Genomic DNA, 15898 nt, shown 5'->3' with positions numbered 1-15898 from the left:
CTCTGTCCATGTATACCACGTCCACCGCCACCCCTCCATCCGAGTGTTCCGCGTCCACCGCCACCCCTCCGTCCGAGTGTTCCGCGTCCACCGCCTTCCCCTCCGTCCGAGTATACCACGTCCACCGCAACCTCTCCGTCCGAGTATACCACGTCCACCGCCACCCCTCTGTCCAAGTATACCACGTCCACCGCCACCCCTCTGTCCAAGTATACCACGTCCACCGCCACCCCTCTGTCCATGTATACCACGTCCACCGCCACCCCTCCATCCGAGTGTTCCGCGTCCACCGCCTTCCCCTCCGTCCAAGTATACCACGTCCACCGCAACCTCTCTGTCCCGAGTATACGACGTCCACCGCCACCCCTCTGTCCAAGTATACCACGTCCACCGCCACCCCTCTGTCCAAGTATACCACGTCCACCGCCACCCCTCCATCCGAGTGTTCCGCGTCCACCACCTTCCCCTCTGTCCAAGTATACCACACCCACTGCAACCTCTCCGTCCGAGTGTACCGTGTCCACCGCCCCCCCTCTGTCCAAGTATACCACAGCCACCCCTCTGTCCAAGTATACCACGTCCACCGCCACCCCTCTGTCCATGTATACCATGCCCACCACCACCCCTCTGTCCAAGGTTTTGCTCACCTCCTCATAAAAAGAAATCAGATTTGTTTGACAACTTCTGTCTTTCATGAATCCACGCTGTCTGTTGGTTACAATATTTGTTTCCAGCAAGAACTCCTCTCTGTGGTCTTTTATTAAACTCTCCAGTATCTTCCCAACTATAGAAGTTACACTAACAGGTCTATAATTACTTGGGAGAGATTTTGACCCCTTTTTAAATATTGGCCCCACATTGGCCTTACACCCATCCCGTGGTACTATGCCAGTCATTAAAGAGTTCCTAAAAATGAGAAACAATGGCTGTGAGATGACAGAGCTGAGTTCTGTAAGGCCCCGTGGGTGTCTGCCATCCGGTCCACGGGCTTTATTCACCTTTATTCTGTCTAAATATTTCTGCATCATATCGATTGTGAGCCAATGTGGATCATCTGGGGGGTGTCAGTACCACGCCCATTATGGACAAGAGCCCCCCCATGTTCCTTTGTATACACAGAGCTGAAGAAGGGATGTCATACATTGGCCTTCTCTTTGTCCCCCCCCTCTAGATGGTTCTGTAAAGGGCCTACATGCTGGGACCGGACCTTTCTACTATTCATATATTGGAGGAATGTTTTGGGGTCGTCCTGATATCTTTCTGTGGTTTGTTTTCAGTTTTTGTGCCTTTATTTCCTTTCTGCATCTTCCGTTCTATTCTCTGTAATGTGTAAACGATGATGGCGTTCCGTCATTGTTATCTGGAATAAAAGCTCTTTTCTTCTTATCTATCGCTTTTGTCACTTTGGCCGGAAGACACAGAGGTTGGATTTGTAGCCTTTTATACTTGGTGCCCACGGGGATATATTCTGCAGTGTGGTCACATACAGTCTTTGTGAAGAACTCCCATTTCTGTGTTGTGTTCATCCATGCCAATATTCCCTCCCAGTCTAAGTCTTGGAGAGCAGCTCTCAGCCTTGGAAAATTAGCTCTCTTGAAATTGAGCATTTTTATTTTTCCTGTATGTGCTTTCTGTTTACAGCTAACAATAAATGAAATCCTGTTATGGTCATGGCTACCCAGATGTTCTTTTATATGGACATTCGTAATAAGCTCTGCATGGTTGGAGATGACCAGGTCCAGCAGAGCATCATTCCTAGTTGGGGCTTCTATGAACTGGACCATAAGATTGTCCTGTAGTAGGTTTAAAGATTTTTGTCCTTTAACTGTTCCTGCAGTACCATTACTCCAGTCAGTTTCCGGCTAGTTACCATCCCCCATTATTATCACTGTCCCAGCCCTTTCCATCTGTGGGAGGAGCTGAGTCTCCACCTCCTCATTAACACTGGGAGGCCTATAATAAACTCCAATGGTGACCTTTGTAGTACCGCCCCCCATGTGCAGTTTCGCCCATAATACTTCAGCCTCATCACACTCTCCATCAACTAGGTCCTCTTTCACTCGCTCTGAGATCACTTCTCACATAGAGACAGACACCACCCCCTTTCCTATTTCCCCCGTCTTTCCGAAAGAGAACCTAGCCAGGAATATGAATGGCCCAGTCATGTGAGGAATGAAGCCAAGATTCAGCAATACCAATTCAATCCTAGTTCTCTTCATGCACCAAACCTTCCAACTCACCTATTGTGCTGGGCAGACTTCTGACATTGGGGAACAAACACTTTCATTCACTGACACCTTGTTCATTCACTGACACCTTGTACATTCACTGACACCTTGTTCACATGGATTTTGTGTAGTTTTTATTGTCATACAAATGGTACCAATTCCACTGGTTGTAACATGGGAACCTTCTTATCACCTGCCATAGCCAGCCCTCCCCCCATCAATAAGTACTGACCCGTCTGATCTGTCTACCCCATTATAATCGAATTCTTCCTCCCTCCCCCCTCCATCCTAGTTTATATACTCCTCCAGCCTCCCCATAAACCCCTCCCCCAGCACTGCAGACCCCTTTCATTTAGGTTGCACCCCAATAAAAAGTCAGCCCAGTGCTCTAGAAACCCAAATCCTTCCCTCTCACACCAGGCCTTCAGCCATGCATGGAGTTCTCTAATCTCCCCGTCTTTCCTGAGTTGCACATGGCACAGGTAATATTTCAGAGAATATCACCTTGGAGGTCCTTCCCTTCAACTTGCAGCCGAGTTCTTTAAATGGTTTTTTAAGAAGCCTCCACCTCCCCCCCCAGTAATTTATCAACCCGGTCCACCACATACCAAACACTGGCACCAGGGAGACAGCAAACCATTCAGCGGAGGCGATTCTGGCGACATATTATTCTATCAGTCCTTCTGATTATAGAATCCTCTACTACCACCCCCAGTCTAGGCCTCCCTGCACTACCCTCCCCCCAGTCTAGGCCTCCCTGCACTACCCTCCCCCCAGTCTAGGCCTCCCTGCACTACCCTCCCCCCAGTCTAGGCCTCCCTGCACTACCCTCCCCCCAGTCTAGGCCTCCCTGCACTACCCTCACCACCCCTCCCAGATGGTCTGCCCTCTCGCCTGTTAGGGATAGCAGTGACATCCAGGGCTGCCACCCCCACATCGTCACCCAACTTGGCAAATCTGTTTGGGTGCTCAAACCCAGGGCCGGCCTTCCTTTTCTGTGAGCCCCCCCCCCCCCCTCATTACAGTAACCTAACTTCCTACCTGATAATCCTGATTAGCCCCTCCCCCCCCTCCACACCAATCCCATTAGCTACCTGCTCAGAGAGCAGAAGACCCCTTTCAAGGTTGTCGGTTCTGCCCACTGTCGCAACTTGCTTCTCCAGATCTGTAATGTGAGTGTCCAGAAGGGCAACCCTCTTACATCTGCCGCGGCGGGGGGTCCGTCCTGGAGGCAATCTGCCGCGGCGGGGGGTCCGTCCTGGAGGCAATCTGCCGCGGCGGGGGGTCCGTCCTGGAGGCAATCTGCCGCGGCGGGGGGTCCGTCCTGGAGGCAATCTGCCGCGGCGGGGGGTCCGTCCTGGAGGCAATCTGCCGCGGCGGGGGGGTCCGTCCTGGAGGCAATCTGCCGCGGCGGAGGGGTCCGTCCTGGAGGCAATCTGCCGCGGCGGGGGGTCCGTCCTGGAGGCAATCTGCCGCGGCGGGGGGTCCGTCCTGGAGGCAATCTGCCGCGGCGGGGGGGTCCGTCCTGGAGGCAATCTGCCGCAGCGGGGGGTCCGTCCTGGAGTTGTGGCTCCATTGCTGCATACATGCAGCACACTGTACTCAGCCCAAAACCTTCCACCCCTCTACACCTCATCTCCCAGGTACAGTATTATTATACAGGATTTATATAGCACCAACACTGCACAGCGCTGTACAATCCCCTCCCCCACTACACCTCATATCCCAGCTACAATAGTAACAGGAAATATCAGATGTCACTTACAGGTCAGTAGACTCCGGATATAATCTGTTTTCTAAATGCAGATTTTTAACTCCACTTATCAAATGTCCAGCAAGGAAAATACAGGCAAGCTGAATGAGCGCGCTCAGAGTGCGCTCTGCAAAATGTCATATAGGACCTGTATCACCTGGGAGCAATTAGCCCCGCCCCTTAATTAGGAAGGAAAAAAAAATGCTATTTAAAAAGTGACAGTAAATGATTTAAAAAAAGTAAAAGCTTTTAGTAAAACCCGAAGAAGAAAAAAAAACTACAAACGCCAGCAATCAAAAGTAAACGTTTTCACTCCCCTCACATTTCCCTCTTTAGAGATCAGCCGTTCCAATTGTAAGAAAACTGTATTGAGACACAAATATAGAATACAGATTGTAGCCGGACATACACGGGAAGCCGTGCGACGCGCAATCGTCCGCTGCAACGCGCAATCGTCCGCTGCAACGCGCAATCGTCCGCTGCAACGCGCAATCTGTTGGGTGCAGTCAGAGGCGACTGTGGAGGCCGATCGATCCGGTCATGGTTCCCCTTCACTCAGATTGGCTCCTAGGGGGCCCCCCCCAAGGTAGAAGACCCTCGTATCTCTCTGGTCTGGGTTCCCCCCCCCTCCTACTGAAGAAGCAAATAATGGAGTCGGAGGAAAAGTCCGGCCAATACTCTATTGGTAAAAAAAAAAGAATTTTTTTTTTTTTTTAACCCAAAGATCTACCACAGACAACACGTCCAATTCATCAAATCGTCACGGAAACGCCGGCTCATAATTACTGCAAAAGGAGTTCTCGGCTGAGCGCTACATTCCCGATCGTCCCGTCCGCTGCTGCTGGGGAGGAAGGCTGGAAGGTCAGAGGTACACTGGAGGACGATTCTGCCCCGGGGAGGGGGGGAGGGGTAGGTTACATCCTTCCACGTCAGTCCGGATCGTGAGCAGCAGCGGGCTGTGAGGAAGGTCGATGCTCCGCGGGAAGAGGATGCAGGAAAATGCAGCATCCGATGTACAGGACACCCTCCGTGACCACAGAGCGCGGGAATTCTGACCGCAGGAAGGCGGCGTGAGGTTAGGAAGCGGCCACCAGCTGTGGTTTGGGTTTGTTCTTGACGGCTTCTGGGGGGGGGGAGAAAAAGAAATAAAACCTGCAGTGTTACTAAACCCCGGAACCCCACACTCGCCACGTCCGACTCTCCCACGGACCCCCCCACGTCCGACTCTCTCCCAGACCCCCGCACTCGCCACATCCGACTCTCCCACGGACCCCCACACTCACCACGTCCGACTCTCCCACGGACCCCCCCACATCCGACTCTCTCCCGGACCCCCGCACTCGCCACGTCCGACTCTCTCCCGGACCCCCACAATCGCCACGTCCGACTCTCTCCCGGACCCCCACAATCGCCACAATCCGACTCTCTCCCGGACCCCCACACTCGCCACGTCCGACTCTCTCCCGGACCCCCACACTCGCCACGTCCGACTCTCCAACAGACAGCCCCACATCCGACTCTTCCCCGGTCCCCCACACTCGCCACGTCCGACTCTCCCACGGACCCCCCCACGTCCGACTCTCTCCCAGACCCCCGCACTCGCCACGTCCGACTCTCTCCCGGACCCCCACACTCGCCACGTCCGACTCTCTCCCGGACCCCCGCACTCGCCACGTCCGACTCTCCAACAGACAGCCCCACATCCGACTCTCCCACGGACCCCCACACTCACCACGTCCGACTCTCCCACGGACCCCCTCACATCCGACTCTCTCCCGGACCCCCGCACTCGCCACGTCCGACTCTCACCCGGACCCCCACACTCGCCACGTCCGACTCTCCCACGGACCCCCGCACTCGCCACGTCCGACTCTCCAACAGACAGCCCCACATCCGACTCTTCCCCGGACCCCCACACTCACCACGTCCAACTCTCCCACGGACCCCCCCACGTCCGACTCTCTCCCGGACCCCCGCATTCGCCACGTCCGACTCTCTCCCGGACCCCCACACTCGCCACGTCCGCCTCTCCCACGGACCCCCCCACGTCCGACTCTCTCCCGGACCCCCGCACTCGCCACGTCCGACTCTCTCTCCCGGACCCCCACACTCGCCACGTCCGACTCTCTCCCAGACCCCCACACTCGCCACGTCCGACTCTCTCCCGGACCCCCACACTCGCCACGTCCGACTCTCTCCCGGACCCCCACACTCGCCACGTCCGACTCTCTCCCGGACCCCCGCACTCGCCACGTCCGACTCTCTCCCGGACCCCCGCACTCGCCACGTCCGACTCTCCAACAGACAGCCCCACATCCGACTCTTCCCCGGACCCCCACACTCACCACGTCCGACTCTCCCACAGACCCCCGCACTCGCCACTTCCGACTCTTCCCCGGACCCCCCACATCCGACTCTCTCCCAGACCCCCGCACCCGCCACGGTCCAACTCTCCCCCGGACCCCCGCCACGGTCCGACTCTCCCCCGGACCCGCCACGGTCCGACTCTCCCCCGGACCCCTGCACTCGCCACGGTCCGACTCTCCCCCGGACCCCCGCACTCGCCACGGTCCGACTCTCCCCCGGACCCCCGCACTCGCCACGTCCGACTCTCCCCCAGACCCCCCCCCACGTCCGACTCTCTCCCAGACCCCCGCACTCGCCACGTCCAACTCTCCCACGGACCCCCCCACATCCGACTCTCTCCCGGACCCCCGCACTCGCCACGTCCGACTCTCTCCCGGACCCCCACACTCGCCACGTCCGACTCTCCCACGGACCCCCGCACTCGCCACGTCCGACTCTCCAACAGACAGCCCCACATTCGACTCTTCCCCGGACCCCCGCACTCACCACATCCGACTCTCCCACAGACCCCCGCACTCGCCACGTCCGACTCTTCCCCGGACCCCCCACATCCGACTCTCTCCCAGACCCCCGCACTCGCCACGGTCTGACTCTCCCCCGGACCCCCGCACTCGCCACGGTCTGACTCTCCCCCGGACCCGCCACGGTTCGACTCTCCCCCGGACCCCCGCACTCGCCACGGTTCGACTCTCCCCCAGACCCCCGCACTCGCCACGGTCCGACTCTCCCCGGGCCCTCGCCACGGTCCGACTCTCCCCCGGGCCCCCGCACTCGCCACGGTCCGACTCTCTCCCGGACCCCCGCACTCGCCACGGTCCGACTCTCCCCCGGACCCCCCCACATCCGACTCTCTCCCAGACCCCCCCACATCCGACTCTCCCCCAGACCCCCGCACTCGCCACGGTCCGACTCTCCCCCAGACCCTCCCACTCGCCACGGTCCGACTCTCCCCCAGACCCCCCCACATCTGACTCTCTCCCAGACCCCCGCACTCACCACGTCCGACTCTCCCCCAGACCCCCACACTCGCCACAACCACTCTCCCCGGATCGCCACATCTGCTCTCCCCCCGCCTGGACCCCCGCATCCACTCTCCCCGTCCGCTCTCCCCACCCCCCGACTCACCATGTCCGCTCTCCCCCCCCGGACCTCCGCACTCACCCCGTCTGCCCCCCAAACCCCCCCACTCGCCGCGCCCGCTCTCCCCGAAACCCCCGCAATACACACCAAACTGAGGATGTGCAGAGTGACTCATAGAGCTCTGTACTATCATCAGATGGATTGGGGACAGTAGTAGATGGGGAGCATCAGAGAAGACAGGCAGGATCAAACTGCTGAAGAGGGCAAAAAAAGAAAAAAAAATTCTGTGCGCTGCTCAACGCCCCCATACTTACCTGAGCCCGATCCAGCGACGTGCGTGGGAGCCTCAACCAATGAGAAGAGAGAGACCTGGGAGAGCTGAGATATACAAGTGGGAGCCATTGGCACCCACTGCTGTCTATAAGACACAGAGAGCCGCAGCTCGGGATTGAGCAAGCAGCAGCTCTGGGGGCACTCAGCAGGGGGGGGAAGGTAGGGGGCAGGAGTGCTGGGGGGGGGGGGGGGACCCAACAAGAGGATGGGGGCTGCTCTGCACAAAATCATTACAGAACACGGAAGGAGGACCCTAAGCCTGTAATATGACTTTATTGCTGGGTGCTGCCATCTTGGATGTGATGTCAGTAGCCCCTCCCCCAGTAGACTCAAGTGACACTCCATAGTATTACTCTCCTCCTTTGGAAGCAAATAAAAGGTTATGTAGGGAGGGGCAGAGGAGCTGGGCCAGCATAGACAGTAATTCCATACTAATGAAGTGAGAGGAGGAAGAGCCTGTGCTGGGGAATGGACACTCCAGGAAGAGTCAGAGGGGCAGCGCATGTAAATAAATCATTTATGGGGGGACCCCGCTGCCATTTTTCTGGAATTGATCAGCAGTGTAGGTTGGTGACGGGTCTCCTTCACAGAAAGTGGGACAGAGGCAGAGCTGATGGAGCCGCTGGGGGCCCAGGGCCCTTGTCTGCTTTGTGTGTAATACTTCTCTCAGGTTCCTCCATGTCTGCCTATTCTCCAGGAAAACGCACACACCTACCTGGAGTGGGGGATGGGAGAGGCTCTGTGGGCACCGCTGGGAGTTCCACATCTTCCTGTAATAGAACACACAACATCGTCATCAAAGTCTCACCCGCCGCCGCGGGCCGTACGCCGTATACACGCGTCCAGTCCGTGCCGCCGCGGGCCGTACACCATATATATGTGTCCAGTCCGTGCCGCCGCGGGCCGTATGCCATCTATGTGTCCAGTCCGTGCCGCCGCGGGCCGTATGCCATATACATGCGTCCAATCCGTGCCGCCGCGGGCCGTACGCCATATATATGTGTCCAGTCCGTGCCGCCGCGGGCCGTACGCCATATACATGCGTTCAATCCGTGCCGCCGCGGGCCGTACGCCATATACATGCGTTCAATCCGTGCCGCCGCGGGCCGTACGCCATATACATGCGTCCAGTCCGTGCCGCCGCGGGCCGTATGCCATATACATGCGTTCAATCCGTGCCGCCGCGGGCCGTACGCCATATACATGCGTCCAGTCCGTGCCGCCGCGGGCCGTACGCCATATACATGCGTCCAGTCCGTGCCGCCGCGGGCCGTACGCCATATACATGCGTCCAATCCGTGCCGCCGCGGGCCGTACGCCATATACATGCGTCCAGTCCATCCTGCTGTGCTGTGACTGGGCTGCACTGACACCTCCAATCAGGAGCAGGCGAGATTGGTTCTCAGTCACATGATCAGTGACAGGCAATCACAGCAATCATATCACCGAGAAGCCCAGGAAATGTCTCCGGAGGTAAGTACCCCTCAGGGCCACTTCACACTCCATGCATTTCAGTTGCTTGCTTTCTGCATCCGAAACTCACAGAATGGTGGGGGAGGGGTTAAAGGGCCAGCAGTAAGGCGCGGATTGGTTTACATTCGGTCTTCTCGGATCTGGAATCCATCTCATAAAAAATGCGGCATTCTGCTCAGGCACATGAACATCCCCGCATTGCTGACACGCCTCCTGTGCATTCTCTGGTCCGTTCTCCTCCCGCAGTGGGCGGAGCACATCTCACTCCATGGGACAATGGCAGAATTAGGAGGGGCACAACCATACAGATCACCAAAGGCTTCAGCTATAGGCCCCGCCCCTCTGACATGTTTCACCCTGACTGGGCTTAGTCAATGGGAGCTACGACAAAGCCCAATCAGGGTGGAGCACATCAGAGGGGCGGGGCCTATAGCTGAAGTTGATCAGTGTGGTGTGCCCCTCCCAATTCTGCCATTGACACGGCTTAGGCAGCTGTACTCACTAGAGCAGTCACCTGCAGTACCCTCCTCCTCATCACAAGATGTCCTCAGTCCTCTGTGTTGAATGACACTCAGTCACTCCACCTAGAAGACTGAGAATTCCACTGTGAAAGCCACGCCTTATGGCCCCACCCCTGAGGAGGTGTGACAACGGTGCTCCCTGCCTTAGTCAGAGATGACCCTGAGAGTCATGTGACAGGCCAGAAAAATCACATGATAAAATCCCATGAGGAGGAGCGCCGGGTCTGGCCTGGAATCATGATGTGAAGGAATGTGCAGCACATCAGAACTCTTCCCCTGTACAGCGCCCCCTCCAGTCCTGCGGGGTCTCCCTCGGCGCTAGGTCGTTGGTGCTCCCAGTCCTGCGGGGTCTCCCTCGGCGCTAGGTCGCTGGTGCTCCCATTCCTTCCCAGCCCTGCGGGACTCCCTTGCCGCTAGGTCTCTGGTGCTCCCATTCCTTCCCACTCCTGCGGGATCTCCCTTGGCGCTAGGTCGCTGGTGCTCCCATTCCTTCCCACTCCTGCGGGATCTCCCTTGGCGCTAGGTCGCTGGTGCTCCCATTTCTTCCCACTCCTGCGGGATCTCCCTTGGCGCTAGGTCGTTGGTGCTCCCAGTCCTGCGGGGTCTCCCTTGGCGCTAGGTCTCTGGTGCTCCCATTCCTTCCCACTCCTGCGGGATCTCCCTTGGCGCTAGGTCGCTGGTGCTCCCATTTCTTCCCACTCCTGCAGGATCTCCCTTGGCACTAGGTCGCTGGTGCTCCCATTTCTTCCCACTCCTGCAGGATCTCCCTTGGCACTAGGTCGCTGGTGCTCCCATTTCTTCCCACTCCTGCAGGATCTCCCTTGGCACTAGGTCGCTGGTGCTCCCATTCCTTCCCAGCCCTGCGGGACTCCCTTGCCGCTAGGTCTCTGGTGCTCCCATTCCTTCCCACTCCTGCAGGATCTCCCTTGGCGCTAGGTCGCTGGGCCCTGCGGGACTCCCTTGCCGCTAGGTCTCTGGTGCTCCCATTTCTTCCCACTCCTGCAGGATCTCCCTTGGCACTAGGTCGCTGGTGCTCCCATTTCTTCCCACTCCTGCGGGATCTCCCCTGGCGTTAGGTCGCTGGTGCTCCCATTCCTTCCCAGTCCTGCGGGATCTCCCTTGGCGCTAGGTCGCTGGTGCTCCCATTCCTTCCCACTCCTGCGGGATCTCCCTTGGCGCTAGGTCGCTGGTGCTCCCATTTCTTCCCACTCCTGCCGGATCTCCCTTGGCGCTAGGTCGCTGGTGCTCCCATTTCTTCCCACTCCTGCAGGATCTCCCTTGGCGCTAGGTCGTTGGTGCTCCCAGTCCTGCGGGGTCTCCCTTGGCGCTAGGTCTCTGGTGCTCCCATTCCTTCCCACTCCTGCGGGATCTCCCTTGGCGCTAGGTCGCTGGTGCTCCCATTTCTTCCCACTCCTGCAGGATCTCCCTTGGCACTAGGTCGCTGGTGCTCCCATTTCTTCCCACTCCTGCAGGATCTCCCTTGGCACTAGGTCGCTGGTGCTCCCATTTCTTCCCACTCCTGCGGGATCTCCCTTGGCGCTAGGTCTCTGGTGCTCCCATTCCTTCCCACTCCTGCAGGATCTCCCTTGGCACTAGGTCGCTGGTGCTCCCATTCCTTCCCAGCCCTGCGGGACTCCCTTGCCGCTAGGTCTCTGGTGCTCCCATTCCTTCCCACTCCTGCAGGATCTCCCTTGGCGCTAGGTCGCTGGGCCCTGCGGGACTCCCTTGCCGCTAGGTCTCTGGTGCTCCCATTTCTTCCCACTCCTGCAGGATCTCCCTTGGCACTAGGTCGCTGGTGCTCCCATTTCTTCCCACTCCTGCGGGATCTCCCCTGGCGTTAGGTCTCTGGTGCTCCCATTCCTTCCCAGTCCTGCGGGATCTCCCTTGGCGTTAGGTCGCTGGTGCTCCCATTCCTTCCCAGCCCTGCGGGATCTCCCTTGGCGTTAGGTCGCTGGTGCTCCCATTCCTTCCCAGTCCTCCTCAAGGATCAGACATTTTCAGCTTCCTCGGTTGGCTGGGACGATGCAACTCTCGTGCTTCCGGACCGGCGTTCAGTCCTCCCCACACTGGGATGCCGGGATTGTACGCCGAGCCGCACATGCGCAGCTGTCACTGTACACAACTGCTAGGAGGCGGGGAGAGATGTCATGGCGGCAGTCACATGTCTCTTCTGCCATAAATATCCATCTGCCAGCAGATTTCTACATTTGAGGCTTCCTTCTGCTGGAGATCACCGATCTCCATACATCCGAGTCGCACCGGCATTGGTGCCCATACTAAGTACTCGTAGAAATGCTGCGATACCCGTGTGCTGCGATCTGAGCTCATACAAAATTAATGCGATCAAACCGCAAACAATCACATGCGACTTGAACAGGAATGCAGTGCGATTATTGTCCGAATCCCAAGCGGTTCCCGCACTGCAGCAGTATGAAGCCAGACTTGTCACAGCGACTTCAGTCCGAGTTCACACAGGACGCTGCAGGAAACTGCATGCGGTTCGGACAGGAATTGTACCGTATTGTATGCGATTATTTGTAGAGTGATTGGAGCCCCTTCATTTTGTATGGTCTCAAATCGCACCGCAAAGGTATCGGTGAGTACAAGTGTGGGTGCATCCCTACCACAGAGGTGACCCTTTCTGTGGTGACACCCACAGCTTTCTGCGATTCATATATTGCTGGTGACACCCAGATGAAGGGTCTCCGGTGTCTCCACACCTATCCTGCATTCACATTGCAGCTCCATGATGACTGGAGGATTCCCCTGAAGTCGCATCCATACCGACCCCTTACCTGAGTGATGGCCTCCAGTTCTTCTAGAATCGCCTCCTCATCCTCCATGGTCAGACTTCCAGCCAGAAGTTCATCGATTTGCTGCAAAAAGGAGAGACGCCATTATCTGCCGCAAAAAGGGGGAGACGCCATCAAGTGCCACAAAAAAGGGGGAGACGCCATTATCTGCCGCAAAAAAGGGGGAGACGCCATCAAGTGCCACAAAAAAGGGGGAAGACGCCATTATCTGCCACAAAAAAGGGGGAGACGCCCTCAAGTGCCACAAAAAGGGGGAGACGCCCTCAAGTGCCACAAAAAGGGGGAGACGCCCTCAAGTGCCACAAAAAGGGGGAGACGCCCTCAAGTGCCACAAAAAAGGGGGAGACGCCATCAAGTGCCACAAAAAAGGGGGAGACGCCCTCAAGTGCCACAAAAAAGGGGGAGACGCCATCAAGTGCCACAAAAAAGGGGGAGACGCCCTCAAGTGCCACAAAAAAAGGGGGAGACGCCCTCAAGTGCCACAAAAAAAGGGGGAGACGCCATCAAGTGCCACAAAAAAGGGGGAGACGCCATCAAGTGCCACAAAAAAGGGGGAGACGCCATCAAGTGCCACAAAAAAGGGGGAGACGCCATCAAGTGCCACAAAAAAGGGGGAGACGCCATCAAGTGCCACAAAAAAGGGGGAGACGCCATCAAGTGCCACAAAAAAGGGGGAGACGCCATCAAGTGCCACAAAAAAGGGGGAGACGCCATCAAGTGCCACAAAAAAGGGGAGACGCCATCAAGTGCCACAAAAAAGGGGGAAGACGCCATTATCTGCCACAAAAAAGGGGGAGACGCCCTCAAGTGCCACAAAAAGGGGGAGACGCCCTCAAGTGCCACAAAAAAGGGGGAGACGCCCTCAAGTGCCACAAAAAAGGGGGAGACGCCCTCAAGTGCCACAAAAAAGGGGGAGACGCCCTCAAGTGCCACAAAAAAGGGGGAGACGCCCTCAAGTGCCACAAAAAAGGGGGAGACGCCATCAAGTGCCACAAAAAAGGGGGAGACGCCATCAAGTGCCACAAAAAAGGGGGAGACGCCATCAAGTGCCACAAAAAAGGGGGAGACGCCATCAAGTGCCACAAAAAAGGGGGAGACGCCATCAAGTGCCACAAAAAAGGGGGAGACGCCATCAAGTGCCACAAAAAAGGGGGAGACGCCATCAAGTGCCACAAAAAAGGGGGAGACGCCATCAAGTGCCACAAAAAAGGGGGAGACGCCATCAAGTGCCACAAAAAAGGGGGGAGACGCCATCAAGTGCCACAAAAAAGGGGGAGACGCCATCAAGTGCCACAAAAAAGGGGGAGACGCCATCAAGTGCCACAAAAAAGGGGGAGACGCCATTATCTGCCGCAAAAAGGGGGGAGACGCCATTAAGTGCCGCAAAAAGGGGGAGACGCCATTAAGTGCCGCAAAAAGGGGAAACGCCATTATCTGCTGCAACGGCTCCCATGATGACACCCCTCCGCCTGCAACTTTGTACTACAGAATATCCAGATCTGTCCAAATAAAAAAACGTTCATAGAGACCGCCCCCGAGGAGCTTCCAGTCCAATGCACCTCCCCCCATCACTATATATAGTAGCCCAGGGCCAAGTCAGCCGCTGCTCTGTCCTGGAGCTCCATGTGCTGCCCCCTACAGTTCATACAGTGCAATAACTTACTCTCTGGTAGTCGATGCCTTCCTGTGTCTCATCCATGATCCTCTCCACCTCTTCTATAGACATCACCTGAAAAAGACCAAACAAGTCAACTGCAGAGCTCTTGAAGTGGATTTGCACCTCAAACAACCCCCAGCACTGGCTGATGGGACTTGTAGTTCATGCATGCAAATCAAAGCGAATGATGTGGCGGTGTGGGTAGAGCCTTGCATGGCCATGAATTGTGGGGGGTGGGGAAGAGGAGGACCCCTCCCCCGGCTGTCACAATGAGAGGGCGATCTGGGGAGCTGGAATATAGAACTTTCCAAAAGGTGAACTTATCCTTTAATCCCTCCCCAGCAGTACGTACTCACCGGTCCCCAAATTCAGCTGCTGAGGAGAGAAAACCCCCGATGAACATGTGACTGAGCCCTAGGCCAATCAGCAGTCTCTGGCCCTGTATTAGCTGCGACTTCAGTGATTTGGAGCCACACACTTCTTCCCAACATCTACGCTCAGCCAATTAGAACTGCGTTTTGCGGCGAAATGACCCGAGCACCCGAAGGGGGGGGGGGCGGCGACATGCCCCCGAGCGCCCGAAGGGGGGGGGCGGCGACATGACCCGAGCGCCCGAAGGGGGGGGGGGGGGCGGCGACACATGACCCGAGCGCCCGAAGGGGGGGGGGGGGCGGTGACATGCCCCGAGCGCCCAAAGGGGGGGGGGGCGGCGACATGACCAGAGCGCCCGAAGGGGGGGGGGGGGCGGCGACATGACCCGAGCGACCGAAGGGGGGGGGGGGGGGGGGGGGCGACATGACCCGAGCGACCGAAGGGGGGGGGGGGGGGGGGCGACATGACCCGAGCGACCGAAGGGTGTGCAGATGTCCATCCCGCCTACGGCGCTGTAGGTTATTATTTCTGTATTGTTTATTCCAGGTATTTATATACCGCCCAGAGTGTACACAGCACTTCACATGGGAGCCATTGACCTACCTGCATGTCTTTGGAGTGTGGGAAGAAACCGGAGTAACCAGAGGAAACCCACACAGGTAAAACATGCAAACTCCATGCAGGCCAGGATATGAATGGAGGACCCAGTGCTGTAAAGCTGGGATGTAACAAAACATAGAACCATTGTATCAGAAGTAGTGATCTCAGAGAACAAGAAAGGAAGAAAAGAAAAAAGGATAATAATTGTGAAAACATTATAAATGAAAAATAGAACAAAGAGATAAAAGTGAGTAAATATCCCAAGATACAATGATACAAAGATACAATGGTACAAAGATACAATGATACAATGGTTCTATGTCTTGTCACAATGTATCGGTAGGCGTACCCTCAGGGTTCCGGAGTGCTGATCAGGGCGGGTGTTCCTTATTCACGAATACCGACAGAAGACGCACTTTTGTGGTTTTTGTTTGTTATGATGAAGCAGGAGATGGCGTGAAACGCGTTGCCAGGTCCTGTATTCCTGTCCTGGTGTTGTGTGTCCGACAGATCAATAAATACGCATGATATTCATCAATCGTCCGGGTGCGGCTCACCCTTCTTCCTGAGGAGGAGCGGGTCAGAGAGACTCCGACATCCACTGCGTGCAGCACACAGGAGCGCAGCACATTGGTGGCAACTGCAGCCATCCAGCTGTTGTGGGACTACATGTCCCATGAGGCTTGGAACTGACAGTTACA

At 56.9% G+C, this 15898-nt stretch overlaps 1 protein-coding gene across 2 annotated transcripts; it reads right to left on the bottom strand.

Moving 5' to 3' along the window:
* Window positions 1-4327: 4327 nt before the first annotated feature.
* On the bottom strand, window positions 4328-14305 carry CHMP6 (charged multivesicular body protein 6). Of its 2 annotated transcripts, none has more exons than XM_089667700.1 (4): window positions 14232-14305; window positions 12551-12631; window positions 8477-8531; window positions 4328-5104 (listed from the first exon to the last, which is right to left on the bottom strand). In XM_089667700.1, exons 1-4 carry the CDS (start codon window positions 14292-14294, stop codon window positions 5058-5060), a joined length of 246 nt encoding a protein of 81 aa, XP_089523826.1. In that variant the 5' UTR covers window positions 14295-14305; the 3' UTR covers window positions 4328-5057. The 2 variants fall into 2 exon arrangements, with proteins under 2 accessions (XP_089523826.1, XP_089523827.1); XM_089667701.1 differs by having other exon boundaries at window positions 4328-5101.
* Window positions 14306-15898: the final 1593 nt, after the last annotated feature.

The sequence above is a fragment of the Staurois parvus genome, unplaced genomic scaffold (genome assembly GCF_062004578.1).
Source record: "Staurois parvus isolate SC_StPar_1 unplaced genomic scaffold, SC_StPar_1.0 ptg003515l, whole genome shotgun sequence".
Taxonomy (NCBI): Eukaryota; Metazoa; Chordata; class Amphibia; order Anura; family Ranidae; genus Staurois; species Staurois parvus.
This window is presented reverse-complemented; position numbering and strand designations above follow the sequence as displayed.